Raw genomic sequence first — 12,052 nt, 5'->3', positions numbered from 1 at the left:
GCTGCGGGTTTGTAAACCTTGAGTGAAGTGCAGTCAGCCCTGCTAGACTCTTTCCCTTAGTGCGCTTATTTTTGTCTTTCCTTGTAGCTCATATCCGCTTCAAGTCCCAGTGACCCAAGTCATTGTTCTAGCTAAATCCTCGGAAGTCAGCACGTTTGCGCTGCTCACTCGGGATTTGCCTAACAAGGGCACAAACACACCAAGGACCTGGGATTTGCTTTCTCCAGGAAATATGCACTAATGTCTGAGTTAGACCACGCATTCCCCTGTGTGTTGCTGGACATCAGACTTAACACCAGTCAAGGGAGGGAGTCAGCTTCCTGGCCTTCGCTTCACCCATCCTGTGCTCTTGCTCTCGTACTGCCTAAGCCCTGCAGCTTTTTGCCTTGGTTCTTTGTAGGGAGAGAGGGTACCATTCATTCCTTCTGGGTGCTCCGGATCTTCCATTTCCTCCGTTAAGGGTTCAGTCTTTTCCAGGGCCCTCTCTTCTCTGGTTGAACAACCTGAACCAACCAGAAGGCAATATTACTCTTCCATGCAGACAGGAAAGGAAAGGAGGGTCAAGGGAACAGACAAGTTTTCCACCTCAAGGGTGGGACAGCCCCCTCAACAGGCAGAGCCTGGCATTGCTGTGTGCCTTCAGCTCTGACCTGCTGCCATGCCCTGAGGTGCTCAGATCTGACTGTGCCAGCTTCACCAGGCCTAGGGGGACTTTTGTATTTGGAGTCTTGGAGTTGGAGAGTTTTGATTTACTCTTGTTGTTTGTTTTTATTTTGTTTTGTTTTGTTTTTTGAGACAAGGTGTCTCTCTGTGGCCTTGGCAGTCCTGGACTTGCTTTGTAGACCAGGCCGGCCTCAAACTCACAGCGATCCGCCTGCCTCTGCCTCCCAAGTGCTGGGATTAAAGGCACATGCCACCACCGTCTGGCTTGTTGTTTGTTTTTAGAGGGAGCGGGGAATCAAACACAACTCTGTGCAAGCTAGGCAAGCACTAACCACCAAGCCACACTCCCAGTTCTCAAGTCTTCCTTTTAATGTCCCAGATTTCCCATGTCAGAAATTGTAATAAAAAACAAAAACAAGCTGGGCGGTGGTGGCACACGCCTTTAATCCCAGCACTTGGGAGGCAGAGGCAGGTGGATTTCTGAGTTCCAGGACAGCCTGGTCCACAGAGCAAGTTCCAAGACAGCCAAGGGTACATAGAAAAATGCTGTCTTGAATGCTGCCCCCCTCAAAAACAAAACCAAACAATACAAAATCAAAACAAACAAACAAAAAAGACCAAAAAATCCACTTTACGACTAAATTGAGAAGGGGTTTGTTTTCTTTAGCCCTGCCACCTGCTCCTTTTTGCTCCAACCGAAAACATGTCGGCCATGGGTGTAAAAGGCTGAGCGGAGGTTAGAGGTGAGCGGCGGAGGTTAAAGCTGAACGGAGGAGCTGTACGGAGGGATGGAATCACACCACGCCACAGATCCACTTAAGAGGTTTAATAAAGGAATACAGAGACCGTCTCTGGAGACACAGGTGGAGAGAGAGAGAGAGAGAGAGAGAGAGAGAGAGAGAGAGAGAGAGAGAGAGAGATTAAAGAAGTAGTGAAAGCTAGAGAGGTAGAGAGAGGTAGAAAAGAGGTAGGAAAGGTAGAAAGAGGCGTGTAGAGAGAGTGAGAGAGAGCCCCGTGGAGGGTCTGTTCTTTTATATGGCCCTGCACAGGGCCATGCCCTGCACCCCCTGCACCCCTCCCCCCACAGGTAAGCAGTGACATCACAGGTAGGTGGACTATAGCAGAATCCTAACCATGGGAACCATGCACAGAAGCCCATCTTTAGTGATATGATGGGCAGCCAGCTTAATCAGAGTTTGAGAAATAGCTTCCCCGAGAAAGCCACCTATTTGGGCATTCAAGAACCTTGGGGTTAGTATCAGGGTGGAGCATGGTAGGTGTACAGGATTGTGACACACACACACACACACACACACACACACACACACACACACACACACCACAGATATTTTAAAAAGAATTGGCATTTGGTCTAAGAGGGTGTCAAGGACATCCCGGAAAGGGAAGAAGCAGAAGAGCCTCCCAGCCAGAGAGGAAGCAGGAAGAGGAAGCCAGCAGCACTAAGCCCTTAGGGGGCCCAGCATCTGGGAGTGTTCTCTCCCGTGGCCCACCAGGGGCTCAAGCTTTGCAGCAGCAGGCTGAGGCTTACCGCTCAGAAACCTGTGCTGCCTGCTCTACTCCTGTTCCTGCTTCCTGAGGCAGCTTTGGGTTGATTCTGCACGATCCCTGAGGTCAGCATGCCAGCTCTCACACTGTCCTCATGTGTAATAAAACTGCAAGAGCAAATATCTTTCTAAATAACCACTGGAGTGACTTTCTCATTGGGAAATGTCCTCGGCTGTTCTAGATGCTGTCCCTAGTGTCCAGTGGCACTAATGTAAGAAACTAATGTCTCTGGGGTTCTGTTTCTTTGTCTATGAAAAGAGAGTTCAGCGACCACATCCCCTGGATGGGGAGGCCTGGTGGCACTCAGAGGAAGGATAGCAGGCTACCAAGAAAACACTTGATACCCTATGAGCATATACAAAGGGAGGAGGTCCCCCTCAGTCACAGTCATAGGGGATGGGAGTAGGGAGAAAGCAGGAGGGAGGGAGGAATGGGAGGATAGAAGGGATGGGATAACAATTGAGATGTAATATGAATGAATTAATAAAAAAAAAAGAAAAAAGAAGAAAAGGGAGGCCAGCGAGTGACTCAGCTGCTTTGTGACCTTCGGCAGTGCACAGGATTATATTTATTCTCACCTAAGAAACTAGTGGAAAGTATTTAATTTCTGTCAGCAGAAGTGTATGTGCCTCCTTTTCAAGGAGCATGCTTTTCAATATTTTTTTTTCTTGAATAGCAGAGTATCTCTTGGGATAATAGATGGGGAAATGGCATGCATCCTGATGTTCACTGACATTAATAATGTTCCAGGGACACTTTTATGGTAAATATTCTTATTTATGATGGCTGACAACTTTCTTATAGTGGATATTTAGAGGTTTATAGATCAACATGGTGCAGAAAACAATATAATGGAAAAATAGTAGGCTGTCAAAATTCTGTTTGCTTGAACTAGTAAAAATATAAAGAGAGAAAAATATGAGGGGGAGCGGAACCCTCAGAATACCAAACAAACAAAAATCTATATAAACTTTTTAAAGGCTCCAGATTAAGCTAAAAACAAAACCAACCAACCAACCAAAACAACCCTAAATACCTATGTTAGTGCTTAAAGGAAAGATCCTGGCCCTTGGCCAGACCCAGTAACTCAAAGTGAAGTGTGAATAGGTGAGAGAGGAGCTTGAACATTCAAAAGCATTTCCCCCCCTTCCAGAACCTCCCATTTCTAGAGGAAACTGTAGCTTATAGCCCTATAGTTTCTTGCTTTCTCAGGACTTCAAAAGACTGTGATCTGGGGTTCTCCTTCTGACTTCTAGAAATCGCTAAGCCTCCCGTTTTGTTTAGGAAGAAAAATAAATTGTATGTAGGAGGCAATGTCAGCAAATGTCCGCTTGGCCTTCTTCTCCAGCCAAAAGAAAGCCGTGGTAGCCTTTGCCTTGGAGATCAACAGGGCAGCCTCTGTCTCACAGTGAATTACTGTGTGTTTTGAGAAGGTGGAGAGAAATGGCGGAGGAGGAGCATGGGCAGCAAAGCTCCCTTCATGATCCTAGATCTTTGCTTTAAAAGCTGAGAAAAGATATTTGACTCCTGAAACAGTGAGACCTTTCAACAGTTTGTTTGTTTGTTTGTTTGTTGTTGTTGTTGTTGTTGTTTTGGTTTTCGAGATAGGGTTTCTCGGTGTGGTTTGACTGTCCTACACTCAGTTTGAAGAACAGGCTGGCCTGGAACTCAAGAGATCTGCCTGCCTCTGCCTCCCCGAGTTCTGGGATTAAAGGTGTGCGCCACCACTGCCCAACACAACAGGTATTTAACCCCCCAGGATGAACTGTCAGTTTTCGGCCTTTTGCTCTGGCTCTGTGATTCATCAAAGATAAGTTTGTGGTGGCTGTGATGCTGTGATGTCCTGGCTGCCATGGCAGGCAGCGCTTGACATAAAGGGCTCTACACATCTTGCATATACCCGCAAGGAACTAATTTAAGTCCTGAAGTGTTTTTATTGTTGTCATTTTGTTGCTGTTTGTTTTTACTGAGTTTTACTGTGTAGCCCTGCCTGTCCTGGAACTTACTCTGTAGACCAAACTGGCCTCCAACTCACAGAGATCTGCCTACCCCTGCGCCTGCCCCCCCCCATTCCCCAACTCCAAGTTCTAGGATCAAAGGTGTGCATCACCACAACCTGGATACTTTAATTTAAGAAACAAACAACAGGCGGGCATGGTGGCTCACGCCTTTAATCCCAGCACTCGGGAGGCAGAGGCAGGTGGATCGCTGTGAGTTCAAGGCCAGCCTGGTCTACAAAGCGAGTCCAGGACAGCCAAGGCTACACAGAGAAACCCTACCTCGAAAATCCAACAAAACAAAACAAAACAAAACAAAAAACCAAACAAACAACAAATAAAAACCTTACCTTCACCTCCAAGCCAGTAAGACTCCTGTAGAAGGAAGTACCAGGGAAGTGGTGTTCCGTAGTCTCCTGAAACCAGGAAAGCAAAGGAAGAGCGAACAGTAAGCCCCACTCCACTGTATCACGCAAGCCCTACAATACACCCATGCAAATCTTAAATGATAGCTACAGGAATTTAGAAACATAGGTCATTATGTAGTTACTGATGGGCTAGTCTACAGACTGCTGCTTTCCATAAGTTTTTTTTTTTTAATTATTGCTTCTTTGTTTTGTTTAGACAGGTTTCTCTGTGCATCCTTGGCTCTCCTGGATTTACTTTGTAGATTAGGTTGGCCTCAAACTCATAATGATATGCCTGCCTCTGCCTCCCTAAGTTTTCAATCAAAATACCATGGGTTTATTTGGGTGTTACCAGCAATATTAACAATGATAATCTTGGTTGACATCAGTTTTCCAGGAAATAAATGTTATTAAAGAATTAAATCATGCCATTTTTTTTTTAGCAGTTACCAGAAAACAATAATGTTGCTGATTGTAAATATTTGCTGTATTTTATTTATATAAAAGACGTATTGTGTACTTCCCATGGATTACATCATTGCCTTCTGGAAACAACCCTAGGAGTTGGATAGTAACATTAGTCTGAAGGATGCAGAAACTGAGGAGCATTATCTTTAAGCCATCTGCCCCAGCCTGTAGCTAATTAAATGAAAATGCAAGAATTCTAACATACGTAAGCTGGTTATAATGTCACAGTTCTTAACTCCCCCACTCCATTCTACTTGATTGAGCTGTATTTAAAGGGAAAAAGGCTCCCAACTTTCTGGTTAGTTCTCTTTTCCAATTTAAAATGTTGGGGCTGGAGAGAGATGGCTCCTGAGTTCAATTCCCAGCAACCACATGGTGGCTCATGACCATCTATAATGCCCTCTTCTGGCATGCAGGTGTACGTGCAAGCAGAGCACTGTATACATAATAAATAGAAATCTTTAAAAACAAACAAACAAACAAACAAAAATGTTGATTTTTATAAAAATATGGACATTGCTTAAAAAAAAAAAAAGACACCAGTGTCCCAACCTGGTCTCTCAAAATGTGGCCTTGTTTAGTAGGTAGGTGTACTTAGCTGAGTTAGGTGGGGACACGCTGGAGTCGAGTGGCCCTAATCTAACACCACACAGAGTCTTCATAAGATGATAGCCACGTGAAGACCGGTGCACAGGGAAAATGGCACATGAAAGTGGGGGATCAGAGCCAAGGAAAGCCAGAAGGTTGAACCCCTCCAGATGCTTGGTTCTGTGGGAAGCACGGCCGTCCCAACAGCTTCCTGTTGGATTTCCAGCTTTCAGACAATGAGATAAGTTCATTGCTCTCTTCTCTTGACTGAGAGTGCAATCTTGCGGGGTGCAGGAATGGGGTGGGGGAGTTAAGTTTCTGCCACGTTTATTTCTTTTGCAATGATCAACTGTAACCCAGATAGTAAGTCAAATATATCATTCTCCCTCAAAAACAGAAAACAAAACCAAAACTCTCCATTATTTCAAGCCAGGTTACCCATGATCCCTGTTGTGACAACTCTAGAAAACAGATCCTCCTTCAGCTAAAACATAGACCCAAGTTTCTGGACTTAGCCGAGCCATCTTTTCCCATTAGGGTTGTTGCACGTTTCTTGCTGTTTAACAGATCTGGTTCTTTGTTTGTGACAGGATCTCACTGTGCAACTCAGACCACCACACCTGGTCCCATCTGCTTATTTCTGAGAACCATTCGCTTGTTCCTTTCAGGGGCCTGGCTCATCCTCATTCTCTTCTGTCTGCTTTCGGCCGTAGCATCAAGAGCTACACCCAGATGTCATTGTATAATGAAGGCTCCCGGTTGACACCGAGGCCATTCGGATGAAGAGGAGACATCTCTAGCTATAGCAAATGCTAATCAGAAGGGAAATCTGAGTTTCTGCCAAGTAGATACTTTGTAAATAGCTAATTCTGATCCGGTAGCTGATTTTCTATGTTTCAGGGCTGTTGGTGAGTCATTGTCCACCAAATATCAAGCTTCCGGGCTGTCACAGTTGAAATAGACAGATCTTGCTCTTGCTCTCATGGGCTCATATCCTAGGAAGGATGGAAAGTCAGGAAACACATACATAAGGTTGCATCGTGTCAGGTGGTGATGATGAGTGCTTTAAAGCAAAGTAGGATAAAGAGTTAGGGCCACGGAGGGAATGTCGGCCATATCATGATAAAGATCTAGTCATCTTTAGAGAGATCACTGTGATAAGGTGACGGTTAAACTGAGACCTGAGCAAAGTGAGGGAGAGAGCCTGCAGACTGGAGGAATAGCCAGGGGTGGGGGTGGGGCTGGGGGGCTGGGGGTGGGGGTGGGGGGAGGACGGGGGTTGTGGAGGGGACGGGGAGCGGGAGGAGGTGGGAGGGACAACAAACATACACACAAACACACACACACACACACACACACACACACACACACACACAGAGAGAGAGAGAGAGAGAGAGAGAGAGCGCTAGTGAAAACAACAGGCATGCCGGTCCTGCAGAGGAAGTGAACTCAGCGTGTTGAACTTTTGTGGAGAGGTCACTGTGGGTGGAGCAGAAAGACACAGGGGAGAAAGGAAGGACAGGAGATTGAAGGGATAGGAGAAAGCAGATAACGAAGTGATAGTAGGCCTGGCTTGGGACACTGGGTTTTACTCTGAATGAGGGCAAAGGGCCATGAAGGGATTTGACACCATCTGGCCTAGATTGCATAAGGCTCCATCTGTGTACAGTGAGGAGGACACAGCTGTAGGAGGTGATGGCGGAAGGAGGCTTGGGATGGGAAAGTGGATCGGTGGTGACAAGGAAGCAGATTCTACACTTGTTTCCCAACCTCCCTCTCTCCCTCTCTCCCTCTCTCTCTCTCTCTCTCTGTGTGTGTGTGTGTGTGTGTGTGTGTGTGTGTGTGTTATACGTATCCATGCAGAGGCTAGAGGAGGTGTTTTCCTCTGTTCGTCTCACCCGATTCCACTGAGACAGGATCATTTACTGAACTGGAAACTGCTCTGACCAGCTAAAGAGTTCCTGGGATTCACCTGTCTCCACTTCCATAGAGCAGGCATGTCTAGCTTTTATGTGGGGTCTGGGGATTTGAACTCAGGTCCTCGTGCTTGCACAGCAAGTACGTTTACCTGCTGAGCCATCTCCACAGCTCGAATTCTGCACCTGTTTCTAAAGTGGAGACAGTCATGTGCTAGTGGAGTCTTAGCTTCTAGCTGTAAATTCTTTTATTTATTTTTTTTTTTCTTTTTCTTTTTTTGGTTTTTTTGAGACAAGGTTTCTCTATGTTTTCTTGGCTGTCCTGGACTTGCTTTGTAGACCAGGCTGGCCTCGAACTCACAGCGATCTGCCTGCCTCTGCCTCCCAAGTGCTGGGATTAAAGGTATGCACCATCACTGCCCAGCCCTAGCTGTAAATTCTAATGCTGGCCCTGAGAGCTCAGAGGGTATCCAGTTTAAACCAGAAGGTTGGGCCAGACCTTTGCATCTGAAGAATCTAATTCCCTTGAGATGGCGAGATAAAGTAGCCTGCCTTTTCCTTTCTTACCTGGAAAAACCTGGTCAAGATACCAAGCAAGCAACCCATACAAAACGGCATCAAAAAGCATCATCTTCATGGACAGCAGGAAACTGAACTCGTCCCCTTCCATGGGACTCTTCCCAATGTTGCTCCACTGCAGACCCAGGCCTTGCTCTTCAAAGCGGACCAGGTACTCAGTGCCAAACCCGAACGCCACAGGAGAGAGCAGGCTCTGCAATGGGCAGAGACAATAAGGGAAACTGCCCAGAGGTCCATGAGGCAGGAGAGGGAGGAGGGCCAAAGTGGGTCCGGGTTATGTCTGAGTGTGAGGCCACTCCGGGAGGGTTTTAAAGTGCTCTTCTCATGGGAAGAAAATTCTAGAAATGCTTGGCAGGCCTCAAAAGCTCATACCTAATGCCTAGTGAGTCACCTCTCAACCTGTTCAACAGAATATAATTAGGCCAGCATAGGATGACAAAGACTCCACCTTCCACTTTCAGGAGACCACACAGTTCTGGGCAGAAGGAAGATGCTACATTGAGCTGCTTTGTGAGACTCCCAAGGAAAGGAGGCGCAAAGTCATCTTTGTCCTATGGCCAGTGAGGGCGCTAGCCTTCATCTTAAGTTCTCCCGCGCAGAAACTAGTCCACTGGCTAAAAAGAGTGCAGAAGGAAGTCTGAAGAGGAAGTGCACCAGCCAAGTCACTATGGGTGGTCCCTGACACATCAGAGCATGCTTTCCTTTGCCGAGACAGTTCTCTGTAATTTGGAGAACCCTGGATGGAGTTCAGAGTTTCAGCCAAAGGAAGAAAGTCTCTTGCTATATGTATACACACACATGCACGCGCACTTATAAAATTAACTCAACCCGGCTCTTATCTGTACTTGCCAGACCTGAAGCTTCCTGGTAGGTCCGAGAAGCTAACTGTGGCTTCCCAACAACCCTACGATTACCAAAATTACCAGGCTCTGCCCACAGCCTGAGTCACAAGAGTTTCTTACTATTAACCATTGTGATCATCTTAGAAAACTGAGCGCTATAAATAGTGGCAATTAAGTTCTTATTTAACAGGAGAAATGAAAGGCAGATGTCCCAGAGTTGGGAGTCCTAAGAACAGGTTCTTCTGGCAGAGAGGCAGTCAGTAGTCCTTACTGACGTAACACCGAGAAGGAAAGATTCTGGAGTGCCCAGAAAACTGCACCCTTCAGGGCTGAGGCTAATGAGAGGGTAGAACTAGCCCACTTGAAAACAATTAGAAAAAAAGACCTACGTTCATTTGGGAATCCTGAGCTAAGAGTTCTCTCAGGCCATCAGAAGCCAGCTTCTGGAGTCTTCTCTTGGCCAGAGAGCCTCATGGTGGTGATGGTGGGGGAGTGGGGCTCATTTTTTGCATCTTTTTTTTTGCATACACTGTTAGAGCACAAGGAAGACGCAGAGATTCTCTCATCCAATTTCTTTTAGAACAAAGAGCCCCGCTTTAATTAATGCAGCCATCTTTCTGAGCAGAATGACATTTAAAGGGGGAGGGGCAGTCAGTGTCCTCTCTCCTGATGCTTCTCAAACAGGAAGAAAAGAAGGTGAAGGAAATGGGCAGTTGATTCTCCTCTCATGCAAAAACAAAGGAAGCGGGGTGCTGACTCGGTTTTCCCATGGTTTCCCAGGGCACTTCAGTCAAGCAGGTCTACGGAGGCCTAACTGCTCGCTACATTGCTCAAGGCGAAGGCTACGCTCACTCTGGATCCTAAACCAGGCTTTGCATTTAGCCTTTCCATCTCATGTCCTCTTGAGTCAAGAGGCAAAGTGGACCTTCTTAGAGAGCAGGGCCAAGAGGCTACAAAGTCATCAGGGGAAATCTACATCACAGGCTAAGGGGCCTCACCACAAGCGTCTTCAGGTCAGCTGTCATCCGGTCCTGCCAGGCAAAGCACAGGATGTGTGGCAGGTAGAGAGTGAAATAGATGACCCCGCTGCAGGCTGCTGCAAGGCTGGCCTTGGAGAAGAAAGTACTGAGCAGGAAACACTGCATGATCGTGGCGGTGGAGAAGGCCAACAGGAACAGGAAGAGAATGAAGGGGTCGCTGTAGTGGAGGATTCTTCCATGCTGAAATCAAGGCCATCATGAGTTAATAGTTCTCACCTGTGCCCAGAGGCAGGGCTCCACTCAGGGGGCTTCCTGTGTGCCGTGAGACCAGAGTCTTCTGAAGCTTTCTCTTGCTTAAAAGGGGCTCCTGCCTGCTAGTTGCTAATGCTTAAACTTCATGCACACCCAGAAGCATCGAGCTCTTTTGTCTCCCCCATGCGCTCTCAGCCAGCTCCAGGGTTCTGGGCTCCTGAACCCAGTAAACCAAAACCCAACTGCCAAGCAACTTAACCCCGTCAGCCGCTGCCAAGTAACCTCTAAGTGGGGACTGGAAGCAGTCAAGATTTTCTGTGTCGTGCTGCCCCAGTCCTTTAGTGGAGTCCTAGGCCATTTGTGGCCTCCAGTTGCCTGGTTCATGAGGCTTGGTACTGTGAAGCGGATCAAAAGGCCACGATGGGCTGATAATGTACCCTGGGTTAAGAAGCTACTGTCATTTTTTTTTTTTATCAAACTGTCCTCTAAATATTTATGTCTGTACCCACAGATTTGTGTTGCCCTCAATTTTGATCCGCCAAGCCTTATTTGCTCTGGGTAATGGTTGATGCAGAGACACATAACTGGGTCAAAGTGTGGAGTATAAATAAAGTTGAGTGCTCAGCTGGGGGTCGGTCATCTCTAGCAACCTCCCACCACTGTCTGAGGCTCATGGGACTTCATGGCTGAGAGGATGAGGTGAGGAGTGGAAGAGCTGGCAGATGGTGAGATGTGTGAACTGCTGACTTCTGGACATCACTGTTGCACACATGAGCTCACAGCCACTGGGGTTACTTGCGCAAGACCCAGCCAGTCAACAGTCCCACCTGGGTGGGGGATGGGCTCAGAGCTCTGACCCCAGCAGAACAGCTACTGACCGTTAGTTGATGGCTACTGAGGAAAGGAGAGTCACTGTCCTTTGGGAATCTGACTGTTGGTAGGTTGTTCATGTCCCAGTGGACGTTTACCCATCTATGTGCATATAGATATCACTACATGGACTCAGGTCAGTATTACATAAAAATAAAATAGACACGAAGCTGGGAGGGACACGGAATGAGGGGGCACTGAGGAGGGTTGGAGGCAGGTAGTGGTCATGGATGCTATCAATATACACCGTAGAAGTGTATGAAACTTTCAAAAGAATAAAATATTAAAAAAATAAAAATGTTTTAATGTGCCCAACTTTATCTTTTAGCAGTAATTATGGGTCAACTCAGCAGGTTCCGGGTGAGAAGGAGGTAGTGGCAAGGGAGGAAGACCTGAGTACTAGGGTTCTCGCAGTACCACAAACACCCTGCAATAAGAAAGAGAAAGACATCACTGTCGACAGGCCCTTTGCCTGGACTCGGCCTGCTGACTCATCCCTTGCTTGCTGAGGCGTGCCATGTACCCAGGTGGAGACGTCAGTGATGGATGCAGAGCCTTTGGAAGTGGATTGGGCCTCCTCCATGAATGCTGTGCTTTCCGTAGAACCTATGTCCAAGACTTACTATCTGTCCCATTGTCTATGTAAAAGTAGGAACAAGAGAGTGACTTTTTCTGAACAAGCCCATTGATGTTGTAGGCCAGACCAAGATGTTCAACTGCATTAGGCCTTCTTCATGCCCCTTTACCACAACCCCCTGTAAAGGGGTCAGCCTCTTTGTCCCATCCTGAATCTGAAATCCCCAGTACACGTAGATCCTCACATCCTTTATTCGGGAACACAAAGGCACGGAGAATTCTGGGAGTATGTCTCCAGCTTCAGAGTCGAGTCTAGCTTGGCCACCTCCCATCAGTTCAACGAGACAT

At 47.0% G+C, this 12,052-nt stretch overlaps 1 protein-coding gene across 1 annotated transcript in view; it reads right to left on the bottom strand.

The window, feature by feature from the left end:
* The window catches only part of ABCA4 (ATP binding cassette subfamily A member 4), a 132,791-nt gene that overhangs the window by 56,210 nt on the left and 64,529 nt on the right, over positions 1–12,052 (bottom strand). The window contains exons 15-18 of the mRNA XM_084757380.1: positions 10,025–10,246; positions 8,173–8,377; positions 4,577–4,642; positions 414–503 (exon numbers count right to left, since the gene is read on the bottom strand). Coding sequence (XP_084613506.1) covers positions 414–503; positions 4,577–4,642; positions 8,173–8,377; positions 10,025–10,246 — 583 coding nt within the window. The remainder of the gene's footprint in view (positions 1–413; positions 504–4,576; positions 4,643–8,172; positions 8,378–10,024; positions 10,247–12,052) is intronic.

This window comes from Acomys minous (genome assembly GCF_964271855.1).
Source record: "Acomys minous genome assembly, chromosome: 14".
NCBI classification, from domain to species: domain Eukaryota; kingdom Metazoa; phylum Chordata; class Mammalia; order Rodentia; family Muridae; genus Acomys; species Acomys minous.
Note: the sequence above shows the minus strand (reverse complement) of the source record. Positions and strands in the feature narration are given on the sequence as shown.